Raw genomic sequence first — 21,387 nt, 5'->3', positions numbered from 1 at the left:
TCCTTGATCCCTAAAGTAGCTCCACAGAACCCACTGTGAAGAGTCAACTACTCTACCTACCAACACTGAATTTGAGCTATCTCCCTCTCTTTCTCTCTTTCTTGAACTTTCACTAGCTTTCAGACTTAATTCAATGTAATCCCAGCTCACAATGCTAAACACTTTCCCTGAAGTGAAAATTAGGTTATGAGTTTTTCAAGAAAGAACAAAAAAATACAATTTCAGTAAACTCCTGCCCCAAACTTGTCAATTAATACATTTTTATGACTAGAAATTTTGTTCCATTCTTTTTCAAAATAGGAAACTGTAACTGAATATTAGATTCTGTCCAAACCCACTCCTCTTCCCCCTTTTTTGTGACATTAAGGAAAAAAGACCATCAACCTCAGTGGCCTTGAGACCTCTGCTTACTGCAGGCCCCTCACCATGCCTAACCCTTCATACTAGTATTTCTATAATGTTCTCCAATTCTTTAGCATTTTTCCCACTTACTATCTCATTTGTTCCTGCCAATAATCTTCTGAAATAGGAAGGGCAAGAGTTCTCATGAATCCTATTTTGCAGCTGAAGAAATCAAGGCCCTGAAAGGTGAACCAAGTTGCCAGAGTCACAAAACTAAACAAATCGCAGAACCAAGACTCAACTTGAGGTCTTCTGCTGTCAAATCCTACACCCTTCCCATAGTCAGCAGACCTCCTCCACCCTGACCGTGAGGATTGGAGGCAAACAGAGAAATTGAAAGGGTACTCTTTTACACACACACACGCGCGCGCGCACACACACACACACACACACACACACACACCAATGACCATTCTACCTTAAAAATCTTGTTTCACAAAAATTTGCTGTGATATTCTACTTGCATTTGAAACATACTAGATTTCTAACAAAATCTTGTTGATAGAACTAAGAATAACTTGGAGGGCCTGGGTGGCGCAGTCGGTTAAGCGTCCGACTTCAGCCAGGTCACGATCTCGCGGTCCGTGAGTTCGAGCCCCGCGTCAGGCTCTGGGCTGATGGCTCAGAGCCTGGAGCCTGTTTCCGATTCTGTGTCTCCCTCTCTCTCTCTGCCCCTCCCCCGTTCATGCTCTGTCTCTCTCTGTCCCAAAAATAAATTAAAAACGTTGAAAAAAAATTAAAAAAAAAAAGAACTAAGAATAACTTAATAGTAATAACTTAGTAGTAACAAAAGAGTATTCATAATTAAGAGTAACTTGGTTAAGAGTAATCAAGTAATAATGAAACTAGTCTTCATCTACTTTGATGGATGCCAACATTATTATCTGATTCACTGAAAAGAGTATGGGATCTACCAGCCAGAGACCTGGGCTGAGTCCCCACCCCACCATTCAGAAGGGCAGACCTTGGGCAATCATAGCAAATCTGTTCCTTCTTAGTCATGCATGGTGGATCTGCCCATCCAACCAATGTAAATGCCACCAGGAATGGAGTACACATGCAGAAAAAGAAGTTTACCACTGCTTGACTCACTCTCACAGTCATCCCAATGTTAAGCCACACATCACTCCTACTCCAGTATCCTCTGACTCTTAGAATCTTTGGGAATCCCAGCCCTCTCTATCCTTCTCAGGCTCTCCTTGCCCTGTTAGGACATAGGTCTTAGTCATCTCAGGCTATCATAACAAAATACTACAGAATGGGTGGCTTAAACAAGAGAAATCTATTTTCTAACAGTTCTGGAACATGGAAATCTGAGAACAGGGTGCCAGCACTGTTGGATTCTGCTCAAAACCCTCTTCCTGACTTGCAGATGGCCACCTTCTCACTGTGTCCTGCCATGGTGGAGAGAAAGAGCCAGAGCAAGCTCTCTAGTGTCTCTTCTTATAAGGGTACTAATCCCATCATGAAGGCCCCACCCTCATGATTTCATATAACCTCAGTCACCTCCCAAAGGCCCCATCTCCAGATACCATCACGCTTGGGGTTAGGGCTTCAACACATGGATTTCAGGGTAGACACAATTCAGTCCATAGCAACAGGCTTCTCTGTTCTTAATACCCATGTTCTCTGACACAATTAGGAACATACCCTGGGGCTCCGTGAACCCTGGCTGCAGGTTCTCAGGTGCTCCACCCCAGGCCCCCAGGGAGTCAACATGTCTTTTCCACCAATGGAGGTTATCCGGCTCTCATCAAGCCACTGTAAAATGAATATAACAAAACTTAACTGTTTTGTCAAGTGGCTATAACAATAAAAATATTTATGAAAACTGTATAAATTGTAAAGCCTGCAATATTATTTCCATTTATTTTTATTGGTGATCTAGAAATTAGAAATGGAAATAATGATTTTCTAATGTAGTCTAATTAGGAAACTGAGAATAAAATGGTTCCCTCTAAAAGATACAAGAATCTGTGGAATAAAGTATATTCCAGTTATCAGTGGCATTCCTCAGTTAAGGCAATAAAAAAATAATTTTACCTTCAGGCATGTGTATTAAAAAATAGTAATTGATTTGTTTGCTGGTCTTGGTTTGCTTTCTTAGTTTAAATTGCACTTATCAAGTAAGCCCTAAGCACAAAAAATCACACCTAAGCCATTAGGCTATTTGGGGCATCATATTCCCTCCAGTACTATGTTTCTCCAGTCCCATGGAAATGCAGGGGCCACCATTCCTAAGGGTGAATAGTGGCTCACTCTAGGATGAAGGCCTTGAGTTATGAGTGAATAACATCAAGAGAACATTAGAAAAATAATCATCAAGACTTCAGGTTCTGACTTTAGGATATAATTTTCATCCCCATCTTAGAAGCACTGAGTTTGCCTCTTTTCAATAGTCCTGCTCTATGGTTGGCACTGCTTCCAGAAGTAACACTGATAGTAACACGTTCCTTATTTGGGGTAAATGGTTTCCCAAAATGGATCTACTAGCTGAAGGGAAGTAGAGAAGGAAGATGGTTACAGAAAACTGAAATCATGGGATGGAGCTAGTTGTCCTACTTACATGCCAGTCAGTGTTCCACCAAAGACCTCTCTCCAGCCTCCTCCTCTCTTCCAAGATCTAGACTTACAAATACAACAGTGGGCATCTCCACTGTCTCAGAGGCTTCACACAACGTCCATACTCCAGTATCCTCTCCCCGCCTCCCTGGGTTCCCTTCCTTGGCGGGTGGCACCACCACCTATGTGGTATCTAGCTCACAAAATAACTTCTCCCTTGCTCCAGCTACAGTAAATCCTGCCCAAAAGAACTTTCAGTTTTATTTGCTTTATTCTTTTCCCATTCCCAATGTCTTAGGTGCCTAAGTTAACATTTCTGTAGCACCCAACACTTTTGTTTGTTACATGGTCTTCCACACTGTGTGAACCCCCATGATAGAGGTGCTATGTCTATCTTGTTCAACATTGTATCCTAGAACAGGATCTGGTCTTTAATAAAGCTTTCTTTTAAAAAAAACATTGAGTGAACATAATATTTAATTGTGAATTAACTCTATATGATACACAGCCATCATGAGAAACATTAGTTTTTTCCACTTATATTCAGTGTGAGTTTTATATTACTCTCATCCTCACACTACTGAAAGGCAGCTAATCTGGAGAAATGTGAATTTCATCGGGGGTAAAAGGAATAATTTGAGAGAATGGGGCATTTTAGAGGAATGGAGGTCTTACCAGGAAGATAAAGGAAGGTACTTGAAACAGGTGAAAAAATTGTACTGACACTGGTCATCCACAACAGAAAAGAAGAAGACTGAGAGGTAAGACTGGGTTGCATAAAGGGGCAATACTTGCCACTCTAACTCTGTGCCCATGAATCTATAAAGTACCTGAGATCATGAGCTTTGGGATCTGAATGGCTTGGGTTTGAATCTTACCTCTGCTGTTTACTAACTGTGTCACCACGGGCAACTTATTTAACTACTCTGAACCTTTCTTCTTTGAAATAGACATACCAATGCTTAACTCACAAGGCCACTAAAAGAGTTAAATGAGGGTGTGGCATAGAGTATTTAGCACATGCCTTCGTAAGCACTTTTCCATAATAAGCACTCAAATGGTAGCATACCAGCTATTATTATTTTTGTAGTATCATCCTATAATTATATTTTTGTTAAAGTTGGAGATTTTTAAATGTTTAATGTTTATTTTTTGTTTATCCTCTAGATTGCATGGCTATTCTGAATTGTGAAGTTGCTAAAAAAAAAAAAAATAAGAAAGAAAAAAAAGAGAAGAAAAAGAAAACCCCACAAAAACTCAAAACCTTCATCTGGATTGGTGGAAGGCATTAAATCAACAAAGGTAGTGCATGGATTACCAGTTTATGACTTAAGAAGAAAACAACCTATAATTTCTCTGTAACTCAGAGAATGAAGTAAATTGGGACCCTTCTAAAGTAGAACAAGGTAAATAATGATGATAAATTTACCACTCATATAGATATTTTTAAAAAACACAAAAGCAGAAATCTGTTCATATCACCACTTGCTCAAACTCGCCAATGGCTCCCACTTCTCTTAGATGTGTCACGTGCTATCCTTTAATGTGGTCCTCAAGGCCCTGCAGGATCCCTGTCCACCTTGCTGACTTCCCGTTAGTCCTCACTCTCACATTAGGCCATTCGCACTTGTGGCTTCCTCGGTGCCCCAAATCTTCACTGGGTGGCTTCTATTCAGGACTCTACTCAAATGTCACTTCTTCAGAGAAAGTCACTTCTCCTAGCCCACCCAAGCTAAAACAGTCTCCTCTACTCAGTCATTCTGTGAACCCTCATCCTGTGTTATTTTTGCCATATATTACTCATTTTCCTCAGAAATAAAATAATCTGTTTACTGCTTATTGTCTACCCCAACCGTATGTTAGTTCCTTCCATGAGGAGCCTGTGTTTATCTTACTACACACTTGATATAGCTCCAGGGTCTAGGAAAGTCTCTGTCATCTAGTATGTGCTTAATAAATACTTGTTGAAGGAGTCAATTAATAATAACAGTAACAATACGACCTACTGTTTATAGTTGAGCACTTAGCATTGCTATCCATTATGTCATTTAATCTTAATCACAATGCTATGAAGCTAAGTACAATTATTAACCCCATTTTATAAATGAGGAACCTAAAAGGCTTAACAAAGCTAAATCGCTGCTTAACCAAGGTCAGACATACAGTAAGTGTGAGATCTGAACCTAGGTCATGCACACACACACACTCCCTATAGGTAGACTGGCAAAAAGAAGAACAAAAGGAAACAGGATAGCTACCAGACTACCCCACAATTCTACCAGGGCTTGAAAAGGTGACTGAAGCCAAGGCTAGACCAATTTGCTCCCTTCTCTTTCTCATTCTTCTAAATGAAATGAAATGTCTGGCCAACATCCACAGTCACAGCCAAGGACTATGGCCAACACTTCATCCATGAGGATTCCTCACGGTACCCAGTGGTCAACTTCAAAACACCGCAGCATGGTTCAAAGATACAGTACCTAGACAAATGTAATAACATTTACTCTTTTTGAAAATGTCTGAGCTTCAATCTGTGGATTATCTTTTTCAGGAAAAGTTAACAAATTACTGTTTGTCTGCTTATAGATTACTATTCAGAGATGCTATTTTCAGCAGAGAAAAGGTGAAGAAAAGACGCTTACTACTTCAGCAATAAGAACGGAGCAGTATTCTTCCTTCCAGTTGGAAAGGCTTTGGAGAGGTATGCTTCGTAGTAAACTTCTAAGAAAATTTCTTTTTTTTTTTTTTTTTTTTTAAACGTTTATTTTATTTTTGGGACAGAGAGAGACAGAGCATGAACGGGGGAGGGGCAGAGAGAGAGGGAGACACAGAATGGGAAACAGGCTCCAGGCTCTGAGCCATCAGCCCAGAGCCCGACGCGGGGCTCGAACTCACGGACCGCGAGATCGTGACCTGGCTGAAGTCGGGCGCTTACCGACTGCGCCACCCAGGCGCCCCAGAAAATTTCTTTTCTTATCTACTCTTGAAAGTATCCTACACAATTATACAATTGCAGTCTGGTAAATATTTCCATGGAGAAGTAGAAATATAATTAGTCAGATTACTTAGATTTTTGACTGCACACAAAAAAAGGCAGTAAATGGGCACTGTATGACTCAAAATAATTAAACTACTGGTACAAACACTCATACTTGGGCTTACTGCCTGTAATAAACTTTATGGTCTTTGGGATTTCACTTGTCTTTTTGGTACCTTAATTTCTTTTTGTATATAAAGAAATGTACTTGCTACCCAAAACATGGTTGTTGGGCAGTTTGATATTAATTCCCAATAAGATAGTATAAATTTGCCTCTGATCTCATTTGAAAGACCTGAGGCCATGATACTTATATAAAATACACTTTTAGTCATTTATATATATGCTACTTAGGAGTAAACACATGGGCAATGTACATATCAGGGGCACAAATTCTCAATGTTTGACATATTGGTATATAATACATGTCTATAAAATATATACAGTTACACTAACAATTCTATATAAGTATAATTATAATGATTCACTATAAGTAGACAAGCTTTCAGCTATTTTCCAACAGAAAATCCAGAAAAAACCTGCAAGGTATATATCTAGCACCAAGAATGGAAAATTATGAGTATTTTTCCATATTTTCTTTAAAAATTAAATATTATGGATAAAGTGGAGGTTCTTCTTGTCCTCTTTGTTCCCCATCCCAGTCACCACCTTTCTACATCCTGTCCAGGGCTGATAGGAATTTGAAATATATTTTTCCTCTCCAAATTTAAATGTCTTTTGATATAGATATACCCATAAAAATATGTGTAGCTTTTATTTTTTTTAAATTTTTTTAATGTTTATTCATTTTTGAAAGAGAGAGAGAGACAGCATGCCAGTGCAGGAGGGGCAGAGAGACACACGCGCGCACACACACACACACAGAATCTGAAGCAAGCTGCAGGCTCTGAGCTGTTAGCATAGAGCCCGAATCTGGGTTGAACTCATGAATGGTGAGATCCTGACCTGAGCTTCATGAAGTCAGATGCTTAACCGACTGAGCCACCAAGGTGGCCTTAAAATATGTGTAGCTTTTAAAATGCATTGTGAAGGGGTGCCTGGGTGGCTCAGTCTGTTAAGCGTCCGACTTCGGCTCAGGTCATGATCTCACGATCTGTGAGTTCGAGCCCCACGTCAGGCTCTGTGCTGACAGCTCAGAGCCTGGAGCCTGCTTTGGATTCTGTGTCTCCCTCTCTCTCTGCCCCTCCCCCACTCATGCTCTGTCTCAGAAATAAATAGACATTAAAAAAAATAATAAAAAATAAATAAATAAAATAAAATGCATTGTGAAGATATGCATAAATGTACCAAACTATGTATCATTCTGAAACTTGCTTTTTCCCCATTCAATATATTTCTTAAAGATTTTATTTAATGTTTATTTATTTTTTAGAGAGACAGAGAGAAAAAGAGAGAGCCAGGGAGGGGCTGAGAGGAAGACACAGAATCTGAAGCAGGCTCCAGACTCTGAGCTGTCAGCATAGAGCCCTATGTGGGGGTTCACAAACTGTGAAATCTTGAACTGAGCCGAAGTTGGACGCTTAACCAACTGAGCCACCCAGGCACAACCCCCCCATTCAACATATTTTTGAGAGCTTTCCATGTTGGCATATTGATCTAGTCCATTCCTTTTACCTTTTGCATAGGCTTCTATCTTACGACTATACCATATTGAACATATTTATTCTCCAGTTGATAGATATTTAGACTTTCTTTTCCACTGTTAGAAAGCTGCATAAGCAAGTAAGTGTCCATGTACATGTCTTCCTGCATGTGTTTAAGTTTTTCCAGATAAGGCTATACCTTAAAATGCAATTTCATTCCACAGAAAATGTCTCACTTGAGCACCCCAGGGGCTACAGAACTGGTCCCACAGTGTGGTCTAGGTAATGAATTTGCAGGAGCAGTGTTTACTCTTGCTGGTGCACACCCTGACAGACATCACCTCAGCCTGTGAGATTGCAGGGCACAACCACAAGTTACAGCTCATACAGAGTGAGCTCTGTTCTCTTTAACTCAGTGAGCACCTGGGTCAACCCAGCCACCAGAGGTAGAAGAGAAAATAAACCAAATATGACACCAATAAATAAAAGTCCTGGATTCACTTACACTACCTTGCCATAATGGCCTTTGTTCTGAACTATGAATGGCTCAATTATCAGTAATGCTGTTATTAACAAGTCAGCCTGGTAGCTATAACATGGCAATGTATTTCTTTGCAGAGTTGCTCTTTTCAAGGGACTATAAAAAGCAAATTACTCCCTTTCAACTCTTGATCATAAGTTCTACTTTTGAGATTCTATAGCTCACAGCTTTTTAATAATGAGAATCTATACTTGCTTGTAATAGCTCTAAAAGGCTTTTCCTATAAAAATGGATATCAATGTCTTTGAAGGTAAAGTGGGAGAGAAATAGAAAAAATAGTAATCTATCACATATAAATAATGACAGTTACAATTATAATCACTCTGTATGTCAGCTATTACAGAAATGGTAGCTTATACTTACCAAACCCTAAAAAATGTCACCAGAGAGTATATAAACAATCTATAGTCATAAAATGGGGAGGGGGGGTGGAGAAAAACTCAGTTTGATCAAAATGTTTTTGAAAAGAGTGTTAGTTTTGAAAATTTTGAAAACCACAAACATTTGGACTTTGCAGGCTTAATGACCTGTACACTTGTGATACTGTGCTAAGCCCCTGCGTTTTTGTCAGTCAATGGCTCTTGTATAAGCAACATGATATAGCCGAGGATTGACCAAGTAATAATTTTAAAAAATCAACTGAACTCCTAATATATGCCAGCCACTGTGCTAAGCACTTGCCCTACTTTATCTCATTAGTCTTCATTAAAAGAAATAAAAACAACAATTAAGATGTAGGTACTAAAAGTATCCCTATTTACAGATGACAAAACAGAGATGCAAAAACTTACATAACTTGTCCACAGCCACACAGTTCCAAAAGGCGAAGCCGGGCTCTGAAACCAGGCAATGGGACTCTAAGCCTGTGTCTGGAACCACTATGTGGCAGTGCCTTTCATGAATAAGGACAAGAAGAAACCATCCCCTCCCCTCCTTTCTCTACTTTTCTTTCTTTCTGTTTCTGCTCCTTACATTCCTTCTCCCTTTATTTTTCTCTCTTCCTTGTTTATGTTTTAAGTCCACTTATAAACACTCATAGAGGGTGCCTGGCTCAAGAGATGGGATTGGAGAAGAGCTCAGAAGGTCATTTCCTCCTAAAGCAAGATGGAAAAAGGTTACAGTGAATACCATACCGCACACTCCCCCAGCACAAAATATTCTTAAGCAAGAGAATACACACTTTAAGCTATAGAGCATAGACCAACATTTCAATAAGAATAAATCTTGGAGACCACCGTAATTGACTTTCCTCAGCCCATTTCTCTTCTTTGACCACAAAATTTCCTTGCTGATCTTATCTGTGTTCACAGTTTCAACTGTCCCAAATCGATATCCCCCATCTGAGACTTGGAGATACAGTTTAAGCTTCAGGCTTGGAATAATCAACTCTCTGTTAGACATTCCCAAATAGATGTTCCGATTTCAAGCCCAATTATGATTCAGATTGCATTGCCCCGAATCTGCATCTCCTTCCTGAATTTCCTGTTGGATTTAGAGGAACCACTAAACTGGACACTGGATACCCAAACTGGAAACATGGGGAACTCTACTTTATTTCCCACATACAAACCATTCTGTTAATTTTACCTCCCAAATCCATCCCTTCCCTCAATTTCTGTTGGTGCTGCTGTAGTTCAGGTCTGTATCATTTCTCCCTGTTTCAGCTCTCCCTTGGACTATTTTAAGAACCCTCTCAGTGGGTTCCCTGCTTCAAAGTTACCTACTGCTTTGCAAGTAAATAAAAATCTATGACGCTCCCCTGCTCTGAACCTTGCAGTGATTCCCTACTGCCTCCAGGATAAAGTTTGCATTCCTAATCCCAGCACCCACCTGGCCTTGAATCTCCCAGTCCTTTTAGTGGTAGGCCCTACATCCCATGAACTTACAGTTCTCTAAGCCTAAATAGCCGTTCCGCTAAACTGAACAAATATGCAGGGTTTTGATCTTTAAATAAGAGAAATACTTGCTCCTGTAGAGAATGAATTACTTAACTACAAATTTACTGTGAAAATTAAGTCTCCTTTAAAAAATGAGAAGACAGGGGCACCTGGGTGGCTGCGTTTGCGCCCCACGTCAGACACTGCACTGACATTCGGGAACCTGCTTCGAATTCTCAGTCTCCCTCTCTCTGCCCCTCCCTCGTGGCGTTGGTTGGTCGGTCTCTCTCTCTCTCTCTCTCTCTCTCAAAAACATATGAACATTAAAAAAAATGAGAAGAGAAAAAAGTTGCTTAAGGTCCACACTCTTTTTTGCATTTTCACCAAGAACTGCAAGGAAGTGTTGAGAAGCCCAGTCTGGTGAGGGAACTCAGGCAGCCTCTGGCAGGCCCATGGTGGAAGGCTGACAGGAATGGGCATGTTAGCAGGGGTCAGGGCCACCCATGGTGGCGGGCCACAGGGAGGTACAGCAGCTCTGAGAGACGCTGCCTGACAGGGCACAGGGGTCTTCAGAGCTGAGGAGAAAGACTGAGAGTCTGGGGGGCAGGGTAGAGACTGAAGAGGGGCTGTGCGGAGAGCCACAGTGGCTGAGCACTGATCTGCCTCTGAGGAAAGTCCCCAAAGCTGGGAAAGATCCACCTGAAAGGACTGAAGAAAACAGTTGCCAAAACTCACAGAAGACACTGTAGGAGCTAAAAAGAAGGAAATGCCCTGGATTTTTTCCCTTCCTCCCTCCTTCCCTCTAGTCCTCCACTTGTGCCTCTCACCAGCTTGGTGGCTAGCAATCTTGGTCACAGGATGAAATCAACCGAAACCAACCAGGGAACTTGAAGAAGTGTGAATGCCTGGGTTCACCCTAGGGAGCCGTAAGTAACAGGTCTGAGTGCAGCCTGAGCACCAGGAGTCCTGAAAGCATTCCTCCTATGTCTGCTGGTTGAGAACTACTGGATGGGCTGAACCCACACAGAAGCCAGGAGACCAGGTCCTGGGAGAAGCAGCCTGCAGAAATGAGCACCCTGCCACGGAGGGTGAGAATAGGATCTGACAGCCAGCAGATCTAGACTTAGCTAATATAATGGTAGAACAAGGGAGAGGAGAAGCAGCGAAACTTAAGTAAATAAACACGATCCTCTCTAAATCCTTCAATGGCAGGCTCGAATTCCACCTCCTCTGTGAAGCCTTCCCTGAGCACCCCGACAGTAGTGTTTCCTCCTTCTTATAATGCTGATTGCTGTTCTTCCAATGACAAAACTTCACGTCCTATGTCTCATGAGTCCTCAGCCCAGGACAGGGCTGGTCCTCAGCCCAGCGTCTTGTTCTCTGTTCTTGGTCTTCTTGCACCAGGAAAACCTGTGCTTTCTTCCTCTTGCTGTTTGCTTCTTTCCCAAGTGACTGGCTAGCTCGTTGGGATACTTAGCTACTATTAAGTAGTAATTAATGGCTAAGCATGGTTAATCTATAACCCCTTCCAAATGACATTTGAATGGCAAAACTGACCTTGAGTGCAAGAATTTTAGGGCAAAGTCAGAGTTGATTGAGTAGATTTTTGTATCCCTTAAAATTTAAACAAATTTAAATCAAATAACATAGGTGATGGCCTAATACTGGACAGCAATGATTTACAAATTTACAAATGATTAATTGCAATGTATTTTTATCTCAGCTCTACTCACAGCTGTTAAAACATTCAGCAGCATAAACGTATCCTTAAGATACATTTATATTTCTAGTTAAAGAAGTCTAGTTATCACTTTTACATAAATTAGCCTAGAAATATACTTGCTGTAAATTCCAAAGTCATGTGATTTCACATCAAAAGAAATTTACCTCTTTTAGTGGAAATAGTCAGCATTATCCTATTTGCCTGAGAAAGCTACTTTCCAGAGAACAAAATCCAAGATCAAAACCAGAAATCACTTCTGTGTGTGTGTGTGTGTGTGTGGTTAGACTGTTAGTTTATCCCTTGAAAAACTGGACCCAAACTGTGTAACTGTTAAAATGCTAAGTACTTCAAAATTGGACATGTTATTTTATTGTTTTTTACAATATTTTTCTTCTAATGTTTATTTTTGAAAAAGAGAGAGACAGACAGAGTGAGAGTGGAGAAGGGACAGAAAGAGAGGGAGACACAGAATCTGAAGCAGGCTCCAGGCTCTGAGCTGTCAGTACAGAACCTGAAGCAGGGCTTGAACTCACAAACTGTGAGATCATGACCTGAGCTGAAGTTGGGCACTTAACAGACTGAGCCACTCAGGTGCCCCTGGACATGCTATTTTAAAAAACTGTTTTCTGGTATGATATTTTTCTTCATTGTGAATCTATATTAAAAAGTTGTGGAAAATCCACTTTGGGCTACATTAGGGTATTTACCATCTTTATGGTGGTTCAGACTCCTAAAAACACACAATAAGACAGTCAGAGTATTGAAATAAAAAACATATGTGCATACATAAGAGCCACAGGCAGATCCCTCCTTATGATCCTATAAGGAATACATAAAAGACTATCAATTCATAGAAACATAATCTCTTTGTCAACTATTGACTGTATGACAGAATTCCAGTGAAATGTTTACAACTGTCATCATCATACTTTCAAGCCCCCAAATCTCAATCACCACCACCTGACTGGGCTCCCCAAATTCTCATCAAAAGAAACATATCTGTTCTACTTGAACAGTGAGCATAATCTCGCTACAGCTATTAGGATCTTACAAAAGTAGTGAAGATAATACATTTAATGGACAGAATCAAAACCCAAAAGAGGTAAATGACCACAAATTAATGAATGGAATCCCTGTAGACTCTTGGGGGCAGCAAAGTGACCACAAGAGCCTTTTTCTTCCATCACATCATTAAATAAGAAAAGGAAGATGTTTTCTGTACATAAAAGCCAGAAAATTAAGGTTAACTGAGCTGTAGGTTTTTAAGTAATAAGTAACTAGTAATGCTCAGGAAAAAAGGAAACACAACTAAAAATGCTCAGGAAATACAAGGGTAAGTTTCATGTAATTACCAAAATTAGTAGTAAATCTTCCAGGATTTTATCATGAAAATATACACCTCAGACAAAAGGCAGAGACAGAGAAGAAACTTCTTTCCTTAGCATGTGAGAAGAGCCTAACAATTTTTTTGAAAACAGAATGCACACTCATACTCTGTACTGAGTCAATATTCAATTATTCAAATTAATATTCAATATTCAAATTAATTGATTAAACCATGACATCTAGGAACACCACTCACTCATAAGACCTGAGTACCTCTCTGGGAATAAATGCCTGTTGTTTTTTTTTTTTTTTTAATATTTCACCCACCCCCCCCCCCACCACCCCAGGGTGCCAGAGGGGAGGAAGGGAGGCCTGGGTGGCCTCGCCTCCTGCCCACACGTGCCCAGTCCAAATGACTGTGATTTTAAAGATGCTATTAGTTGAGGAGAGAAGTCACTCATACACTCCTGCTGAAGACAAGTATCCCATGCATCATGGTGAATCCACACAGCTCAGAGAATGTAAACACTACCTGGACAAAGTTAAAGGACCTTCCAAGTCCTTAATATTCTAAGACTCTTTTCAGATTGGACCCACTGAATATGCCTTGGGGACCCTGTGGGTCTGGGAACCATCTATACAATGCTTGGCTTTGTTTAGTGACAACAAAGGGGTCAAAGATTTGAGAAACAAAAGCAGTAGGACACAGCCTCCCAAAGCAAAAGCAACCAAACAAGAAAAAAATATTCACAATTGTTTGGGAGAAAAGAATGATTCTAGGTTGAAACTTTAAACTAAATCAAATTACTTAAGTTATTAACTAATTAAAATCTTCAGTTAATAGAAGATAAAGGAAAGGAAAAAAGGTCACTGTTTCTCAAATCTTGTCAGTGCCTATTTCTCCTTTTTAATTTCTCACAGAAATAGATTTAATGATTACCACACAGACATACACAAACACGCGTGGTTGCTCTCTTTCAGTCACAGCAACTTCAAATTTTAGGGTCAGACATGCCATACTTTTCTACCTAAGAAGGCTTAAGTGTAGCTAGCTGTACATTTTAGACCAACAACAGAGAAGAAAGACTTATAAAGAGCAAGGTACTGTTCGATCAACTTCAGACAAACATTAATGGTGAGGAAAATTACACAAGAAACAGCAGGCATTTATAGATTTTTTTTGACTAAAAAGATCATACGGGAAATTTAGGTGAAAGAAAGATTTTTAAATGTCCCATGTCTTCAGGGCAGACAAAAATGCAGAGACTGATGTAATAATCAGGGGAAAAAATCATGTAAGAACCTTCTCAATGTAGTATCATGGATTAGGGATGATGATGGGTCATATCACAGCCTAATTAAATAATTTGGACATCTTCATAAAACACCATATATAACAAGGGCTGAGAATAACTGAAGGCTGAAAAAACCTAATCCACTTTATCCACTTAAACCCTCCTTCACAAATGCCTGGGACAAGTGGACCCTTCGAGGTCCACAGCATAATCTAGTTCACTACATTGGTGCTCCTATACCTGAAAACATTTATTCCAAGAGCCTCCTGGCATACAAAGAGGAAGCAGCATTTTTTGTTTGTTTTAGATAATCCAAGTAGGTTCATTACTTCCTTTTGTTTGTATTTTGAGGAGGAAGAGCAACAGGAAGTCTCATTCCCATTCCAGCCTTACCCCAACACAAATTACAGTTTCTTTCTATGTGCTAAAAAGAGCTGTGAACTAAAAAGTTGAGGTTCAGTTGCTGAGGGGCAGCAATAATAAGCATGTTCTTACCTGATATGGCCAATCAATTCAATAAGCTTGTGACTAAAAAAATAAGCTGTCAGCTCAGACACATGACTCAGGACTGAACAGACCCCAAAGAGAGTTGTAGTTCCATTCAAGTCTTCCAAATGCCAGTAGAGAAAGGTGAACACAAAGCCGTATCCAAAACCCATAAACCATGCCACGAACAACACCGAGCCATACTGCACACTGCAAAGCAGTCTGATTAAGTCCCAAAAGTTGAAGGCTTGTGAGTGGCTTGTGGTGGTTGGTGTCTCCTCAGAGGACTCTGTAGAGCTGTTTCTCTCCACTTGAGGGATCTCCACCTCTTTTCCTTTATTTTCATTGTTTTTGAAATGGTTGTAGCGGAACCGGAACTGAGTGGCAACAATCAAAGCCATGGTCATGAGAACCCCAAAGACAATAAAGACGATCTGGTAGTTCCGATATTCAGGGGGTTTACACCCCTTTCCATCAATGATCACTTCTATGTGTGTGTAGTCAATCCCAATGCCCACAGACAGCATCGCCAGGCCCCAGCCCAGGGAGCCCCACATACGCTGCAATCCATAGCGATCTCTGTGTTTTCCCAGATACTGAAGTGTTACAGTGTCCACAATGGTGACAGAAGAGGCACTGAAAAATTCTCCTATTATGACAACCACCAAGATCACCAAGAATATAGCCTCAACTTCTTGTTGATCATAAACAAGAGTGACTTGATCAGAAGGTAAAGATTTGGTGGTAGTGACAATAGCGGTGGTCGTCTCTCTGGTTACGTTTCCCAGGAAGGCAGGGGTTGCTGTGCTCGGATTCAAGGTCAAGTCCATAATATGGTCAGTAATTTCATCTGTCTGAGGTTGTGGGGTGGGTGCACTGGTCTTGTTTGGAGCTGTCGAAAAGATGACAGTTTCGGTGACATTGGGCTCTGTTTCTAATATCACTGGCCAAGTGGAAGGGAGCAGGCTCCTTTTCTCACGCATTCTTGGTGATGTGGTAATGGAAGAATTGGTTGGCGGGATAGTTAACAGATGACTTGAGTTGGTGGGACGAGACGTTGGGGGAATCTTTGGTACACATCTCAAGGTAGCAGGTTTGACAAATCCAATGCCCAAGTTGAATAAAACCCAACACAAAAGAGAAAAGAGGAGGACAATTTTGCCTTTTCTAAAGCGATCTGCAACTACACCCCAAAATGGGGCACTGCAGAATTCAATGAAGTATCGGATACCTACTAGCAATCCACTCTGGCTTGGTGACATTCCCAGCTGTTTATAATACACAGGCAGAAGTGGGTAAAGAGAGCCATATGCAGAGTAAAAGAAAAAATAGAAGACCTTGGATATCAGAAGATCATTGTTTATTTTAACACAATGTTTCTCTATCCAGTCTACTTCCTCCTCAGGAAGAGCAGATGTTTCTGTGGAGGTGGGTGTTTCATTTGAAGGTGGTTCGGGTTCCCTGGAAATACCATTAAAGGGATCAGCAAGCACGTATTTTCTCTTCTGTTCCTCTTCATCATCGGTTAAGATGGCAACTTTATCATCTGCCGCCATGGCTTCTCACCACCATCAGAAAATTTTAAAGTTTTGTGACTTTCAAAATTTTTATTGTTGATCTGTAAAGTAAAATTTAAAAGATGGCTTAGTATGAAAATAACATTTAAGCACTGAGCTTCATCTTGCAAGAAACTGAGGAGTTTCAAACTACTAAAAATAATAATTATGAGAGAGAATTCTCCCATTTGTCACTTGCAGTCATACAATACTAAAAAAGAAAAATAGCTTTCAAAACATCAAATACTCTTTGTGGCCACTGACTGACAAATTACACGTTCTAATGGCAAGTTTATGGCTCCGGTTCAATCTCAAATCTTTTTCATCGATGTCTAGTGAAAATGTACAAATGACAGGGATTATGTCTAAACCAAATATAGAGAATTGAAAATAAATAGTCCTTATAGTTTATTGGTTTTGCTTTTCAAACAAATCCAATGCACTATGAGGTACAGAATTTTTAGGAAATAAAGGTAGCTACAACCATTAAGTTTCTATAGAAAAGTAGAAATAAGCTTTTAACCACAACCACAAATGTAATGAGAATGAGGGAGCAAAATGCACATTTGCAATAGGAGTTGGTCACTACAGCCATAACAGATACCCTGGTAAGGAGACAGGCCTCACACTGTTTATACTGCATATGTTTCTCCAGCTGTGCTTTTATGGATTATAGTTTTAAAAAATGTCAGGAAAAAAATGGCAGATACCATTTATTGAGTGAGCACTTACTCTATGCCAGGCAACACATAAAGATCTTTAAATGTATTAATTCATACTGATCACAAAATCCCTACTATCTTCTCCATGTTGCAGATGAGAAAAATGAGGCATGGTGAGCTTAAACAACTTGTGTAAGTGGTAGAGTGAGGATTTGAACCCTAATATTATGGCTTTAAGCTGTGTGCTCTAAAAACCACAATAAACTGCCAAATGTTACATTCTGGGCAATAAAATGTTGCCTTTTTATTAAACCTTTTTATAAGACAGGGTGTTTCATACAAAAGATAAGTAATATATCAATAGTATAAATTTATAGGAACTGTGCCACATTCCACCAGAATTTCCCTTTCTTCCATTATACAGAGAATTAAAGAGCCAAAAGGTCCTGCTTGCATCAAGATCTGTCATGCTGCAATGAATATATTCTGAGGTAGGAGGCATATACATTAAATACGTATTACTTCCTTTCACCTTCTAAGCCAGAGAGAAATAACTTCATTTTGCTACCCCTTGGAATAGGTCTTGCTTTCCCTTTTCCCAAAACGAAGACTAACTTTCTGAAAATCTTCGAGAATCATGCCTGTAAACATTTTAAAAATAGCTCCTAGGCAGACAATAGAAACATAACTTAATGAGACCCGTGTAGTAAGTCAACTTATCTTTTACCCCCCAAAACCAGGTGTCAAAATAGCTGTTAAGTTTTGAAAATGTTTGTGTGTTTCTTATTTTTAGATTTAAGAAAATTTTTTATTTGAGGTAAAATTCACATAACATAAAATTAACCATTTTATGTAAATGATTCAGTGGAATTTAGTGCATTCACAATGTGGTGTCGCCCCCACTAGTTCCTAACTCATGTTTTTCCTGGAGTGAAAGGGACCTTTTTTCCCCACAAAACTTGAAGGAAAAGCAAAATCCAATCTTTTGCTGTCCAGCTGAAAGACTTTCCTCAATGTTCTATATTTATTTATTTTTTCATCATTAGTGCTTTCACCCATCCCAGTCGGTTCCAATTCCATCTCATCACCTGAAAATAACAATAATTCTCCTTTGGACTTATTTTCTAAATTATTTTCATTTCTGAGCTCAAACTTTAAAGAAATATTTGTTCTTTTTCAAGTGTATAAAATTTCATGGCACTTCGGGGTGAAGATGGTAGGTTGTGTACATCTGGCCTCCAACCCTAAACCCCACTAAAATGACCACCCACACACACACACACACACACACACACACACACACACACACACACACACACATATTTTTAAAGTCAAAATCCAATAGTCCAAGCTAGGAGAATTAAAGCGCCTGTAAATGGAAAAATAAAATAAGATTCTGGAAGCCAGAATATAGTTAGACAATTGGTAAATAACTTAGTAGACCTAAGAAAACAGAAACCTTGGCTGACAGTGGAATGATTTATTACTCAGAATCTCAGAATCCTTCAAAAGCTCACAGGTTGGCCATATCAGGTTGAAGTGCAAGGAAGTGTGTGTGTGTGTGTGTGTGTGTGTGTGTGTGTGTGTGTGTGTACAGAGGCAGGGAGTGGAGGCTGCTGTCAATGGAGTTGACTGAAAATCTGAACACCAACTCAGGACACCCAACCAATCCCCTTCTCCACTCCACGTGGCTCACCAAACAAGTAGAGGTTTTTTCCTCTGGAGAGGATAAAACAAGTTCTGTTGTCATACAGGAATAGCTGGAGTTGAGAGTAGGGGTACCATACTGAAAACAGGGCAGGAAGTGAACATATACATGCTGATTCCAAGCCTTAGACCTGTCCCAAATCTCCATCCCATTTCTCTCACAAGGTTCCCAGAAGCTGGCAAGGCTTTCATCCTCCAGGCAGGAAACTGGAAGGTTCTTCTCTGGAGATGCTGATACTGAAGCCTCCCTAACTAAACATCCCACCAAATCCCTCTACATGGAAGCCCAGCGTCATCAAGCCATGTCACTAGATATGATCAGTCACCAGAATTATAAGACATTTGAGGAAAGTATCTTACATGAAAGATAGAACCATGGGGATGCCTGGTGGCTTAGTTGGTTGGGCATCCGACTTTGGCTCAGGTTATGACCTCACAGTTTGTGAATTCAAGCCCCACATTGGGTTCTCTGGTGTCAATGGAGAGCCTGCTTGGGATTCTCTGTCCCCCTTTTTCTGCCCGTCTCCCACTCATGCTCTTTCTTAAAATAAACTTAAATAAATATAAAAAAAGAACCAAAACAAACAGCAAAAAACAAACAAAAAAAACACATGGGGAAAATAGGAGCTATGTGGGGAGGAAAATACTTCGAAATGTGTTATCTTCAACAATAGGAAAAGAAATGCAACTATGAAACAAAATTTTAAAGAAGGAAGAGGAGGGGAATGAAAGGAATGCCTGAATGAAAAAGTTATGGAAATGTTTTTGTGGAAAAAAGAGCATAAATGTCAAAGTAAGGGATGATATAAAAGAAAAATTTGAGGCAACTTCTTAGAGAAAAGAAAAAGAACAACAACAAACAGATCTTCCACTTCACTTCATATACAAAAATCAATTCCATATGGACTGTATATCTAAAAATAAAAGACAGGGGCGCCTGCCTGGCTCAGTTAGTAGAGTATGTGACTCTTGATCTCAGAGTTGTGAGTTTGAGCCTCATGTTCGAGTAGAGTTTACTTTAAAAATTTTTTAAATACAACATAAATAAAAGTAAAAGATAAAGTAACATAATTTTAGAATAAAACAGAAAAATATCTTAAAGATTTCAGGATAGAAAAAGACTTAATAAATGCAGCAATACAACATATTCCCAAAATGGCTAAAATAAATAGGAAAGATAATACCAAGTGTTGGTGAGGATGCAAAGCAACTGGAATGCTCATAGATTGCTGGTAGGAATGTAAATGGATACGCTACTTTGGTAACAGTTTGGGAATAGCTATCAAACCTGAATGTATACCTGACGACAAGTCCTAGATATGTATTGAGTAGTAATCTATTCACCAAATGACATCTACAAAAAATGTTCACGGCAGAACAATTTTAGTGGCTCAAAACTGGGAACAACCTGTCTACAGCAGAATACACAAAGTATGTTATATTCACATAACGAAATACTGGATAGCAGTAAAAATGAACAAACTACAACTTCATGCAATGACCAGGATGAATGTCACAAACATGATATGGACTGAGAAAAGAAAGAAGCAAAAGAGCACACACTGTATGATTCCATTTATACAGAGTTACAAAAGCAGGCAAACTAATTGATGGTATTAAAGTCAGGATACGTTTTTGCTTCCAAAGAGATGAAGTAGACACACTTTTCCATACTGCTCCTGCTGAGTACAACTGGGACATTATATATAAACCAAATACAGAAGACTCTGAAAGACAGAAGGCAGACCTGCTAGGGACCTTGGTACCCAAAGAACATGGGGATGAGCGGGGCTACAGAACTTGGAAATACCAATGAATGCAAACCAAAACCAACCAACCAACCAACCAACCAAACAACAAAAAAACAAAGTCCTCTCTGGCTTAAGGATGAGGGAAAATGCAGCCTAGAAAAAATAGAAAGCTTTAGGTAATAACTGCTCTACTCCAGCCAAATACCACAGAAGGAGACCAGGGTAATGTGGCCTTACTCCCACCTCCACCAACAAAGGCTGCACAGGAGCCCAGACTTCCACCCTCACCAGGCTACAAGAGGGCACCCCAACCCCTAAGCTGAGGTGTCATCAGAGAACACCAAGTAGGGGGCTGGGACTTTCATCACTGCTAGGTGGTGATGAGATCATATCCCCACAACAGCATCAGTGGAGAACACAGGGGGATCCTGGACTTCCACTCCCACCTGTTAGTAACAAGATACCCCTACCTTTCCCACCTGAGGTGGTGTCAGAAGAGGTCTAATAGAGACTCATGACTTTTGCCACCACCCAGCACTACAATGTCAGTGGAAGCCACATGGGGAGCAGTAACGAGGCATTCCTATTCCTTCCAGCCAGGAAGGTATCGGTGGACACCTAATGGGGTGTCAGAACACCCATCTCTACATCACAGTAACAAGCAGCTCCTTCACCCTCAGGTGTCATGAGGGGCTGAGTGGGGAACCTGGACTTCTACTTCCATCTGGCAGTGCTGAGGCAACATCTCCAATTCCCTTGCTAGAGCATGTCAGAAAAATCCAGCTGGAACAGAAGGCTTACATACAACCCACAGTTTCATAACATAATACCCAAAGTGTCAAAATTTCAATAAAAAAT

The 21,387-nt window shown here is 40.1% G+C and overlaps 2 protein-coding genes across 10 annotated transcripts in view; one reads left to right on the top strand and one right to left on the bottom strand.

Moving 5' to 3' along the window:
• The window catches only part of NEMP2 (nuclear envelope integral membrane protein 2), a 123,543-nt gene that overhangs the window by 67,306 nt on the left and 34,850 nt on the right, over positions 1 to 21,387 (top strand). For all 6 annotated transcript variants that reach the window (XR_002744889.2, XR_006583430.1, XR_006583433.1 and 3 more), the window contains exons 10-11: positions 4,132 to 4,370; positions 5,551 to 5,665. The gene's annotated coding sequence lies outside the window, so the exon portion shown is untranslated. The remainder of the gene's footprint in view (positions 1 to 4,131; positions 4,371 to 5,550; positions 5,666 to 21,387) is intronic.
• MFSD6 (major facilitator superfamily domain containing 6) overlaps positions 1 to 21,387 on the bottom strand; it is a 78,164-nt gene that overhangs the window by 34,708 nt on the left and 22,069 nt on the right. For all 4 annotated transcript variants that reach the window (XM_023259553.2, XM_023259552.2, XM_045034147.1 and 1 more), the window contains exon 2: positions 14,863 to 16,471. In XM_023259553.2, the coding sequence (XP_023115321.1) occupies positions 14,863 to 16,409 (1,547 nt within the window). In that variant the 5' untranslated portion in view covers positions 16,410 to 16,471. The remainder of the gene's footprint in view (positions 1 to 14,862; positions 16,472 to 21,387) is intronic.

The sequence above is a fragment of the Felis catus genome, chromosome C1 (assembly GCF_018350175.1).
Source record: "Felis catus isolate Fca126 chromosome C1, F.catus_Fca126_mat1.0, whole genome shotgun sequence".
NCBI lineage: Eukaryota > Metazoa > Chordata > Mammalia > Carnivora > Felidae > Felis > Felis catus.
Note: the sequence above shows the minus strand (reverse complement) of the source record. Positions and strands in the feature narration are given on the sequence as shown.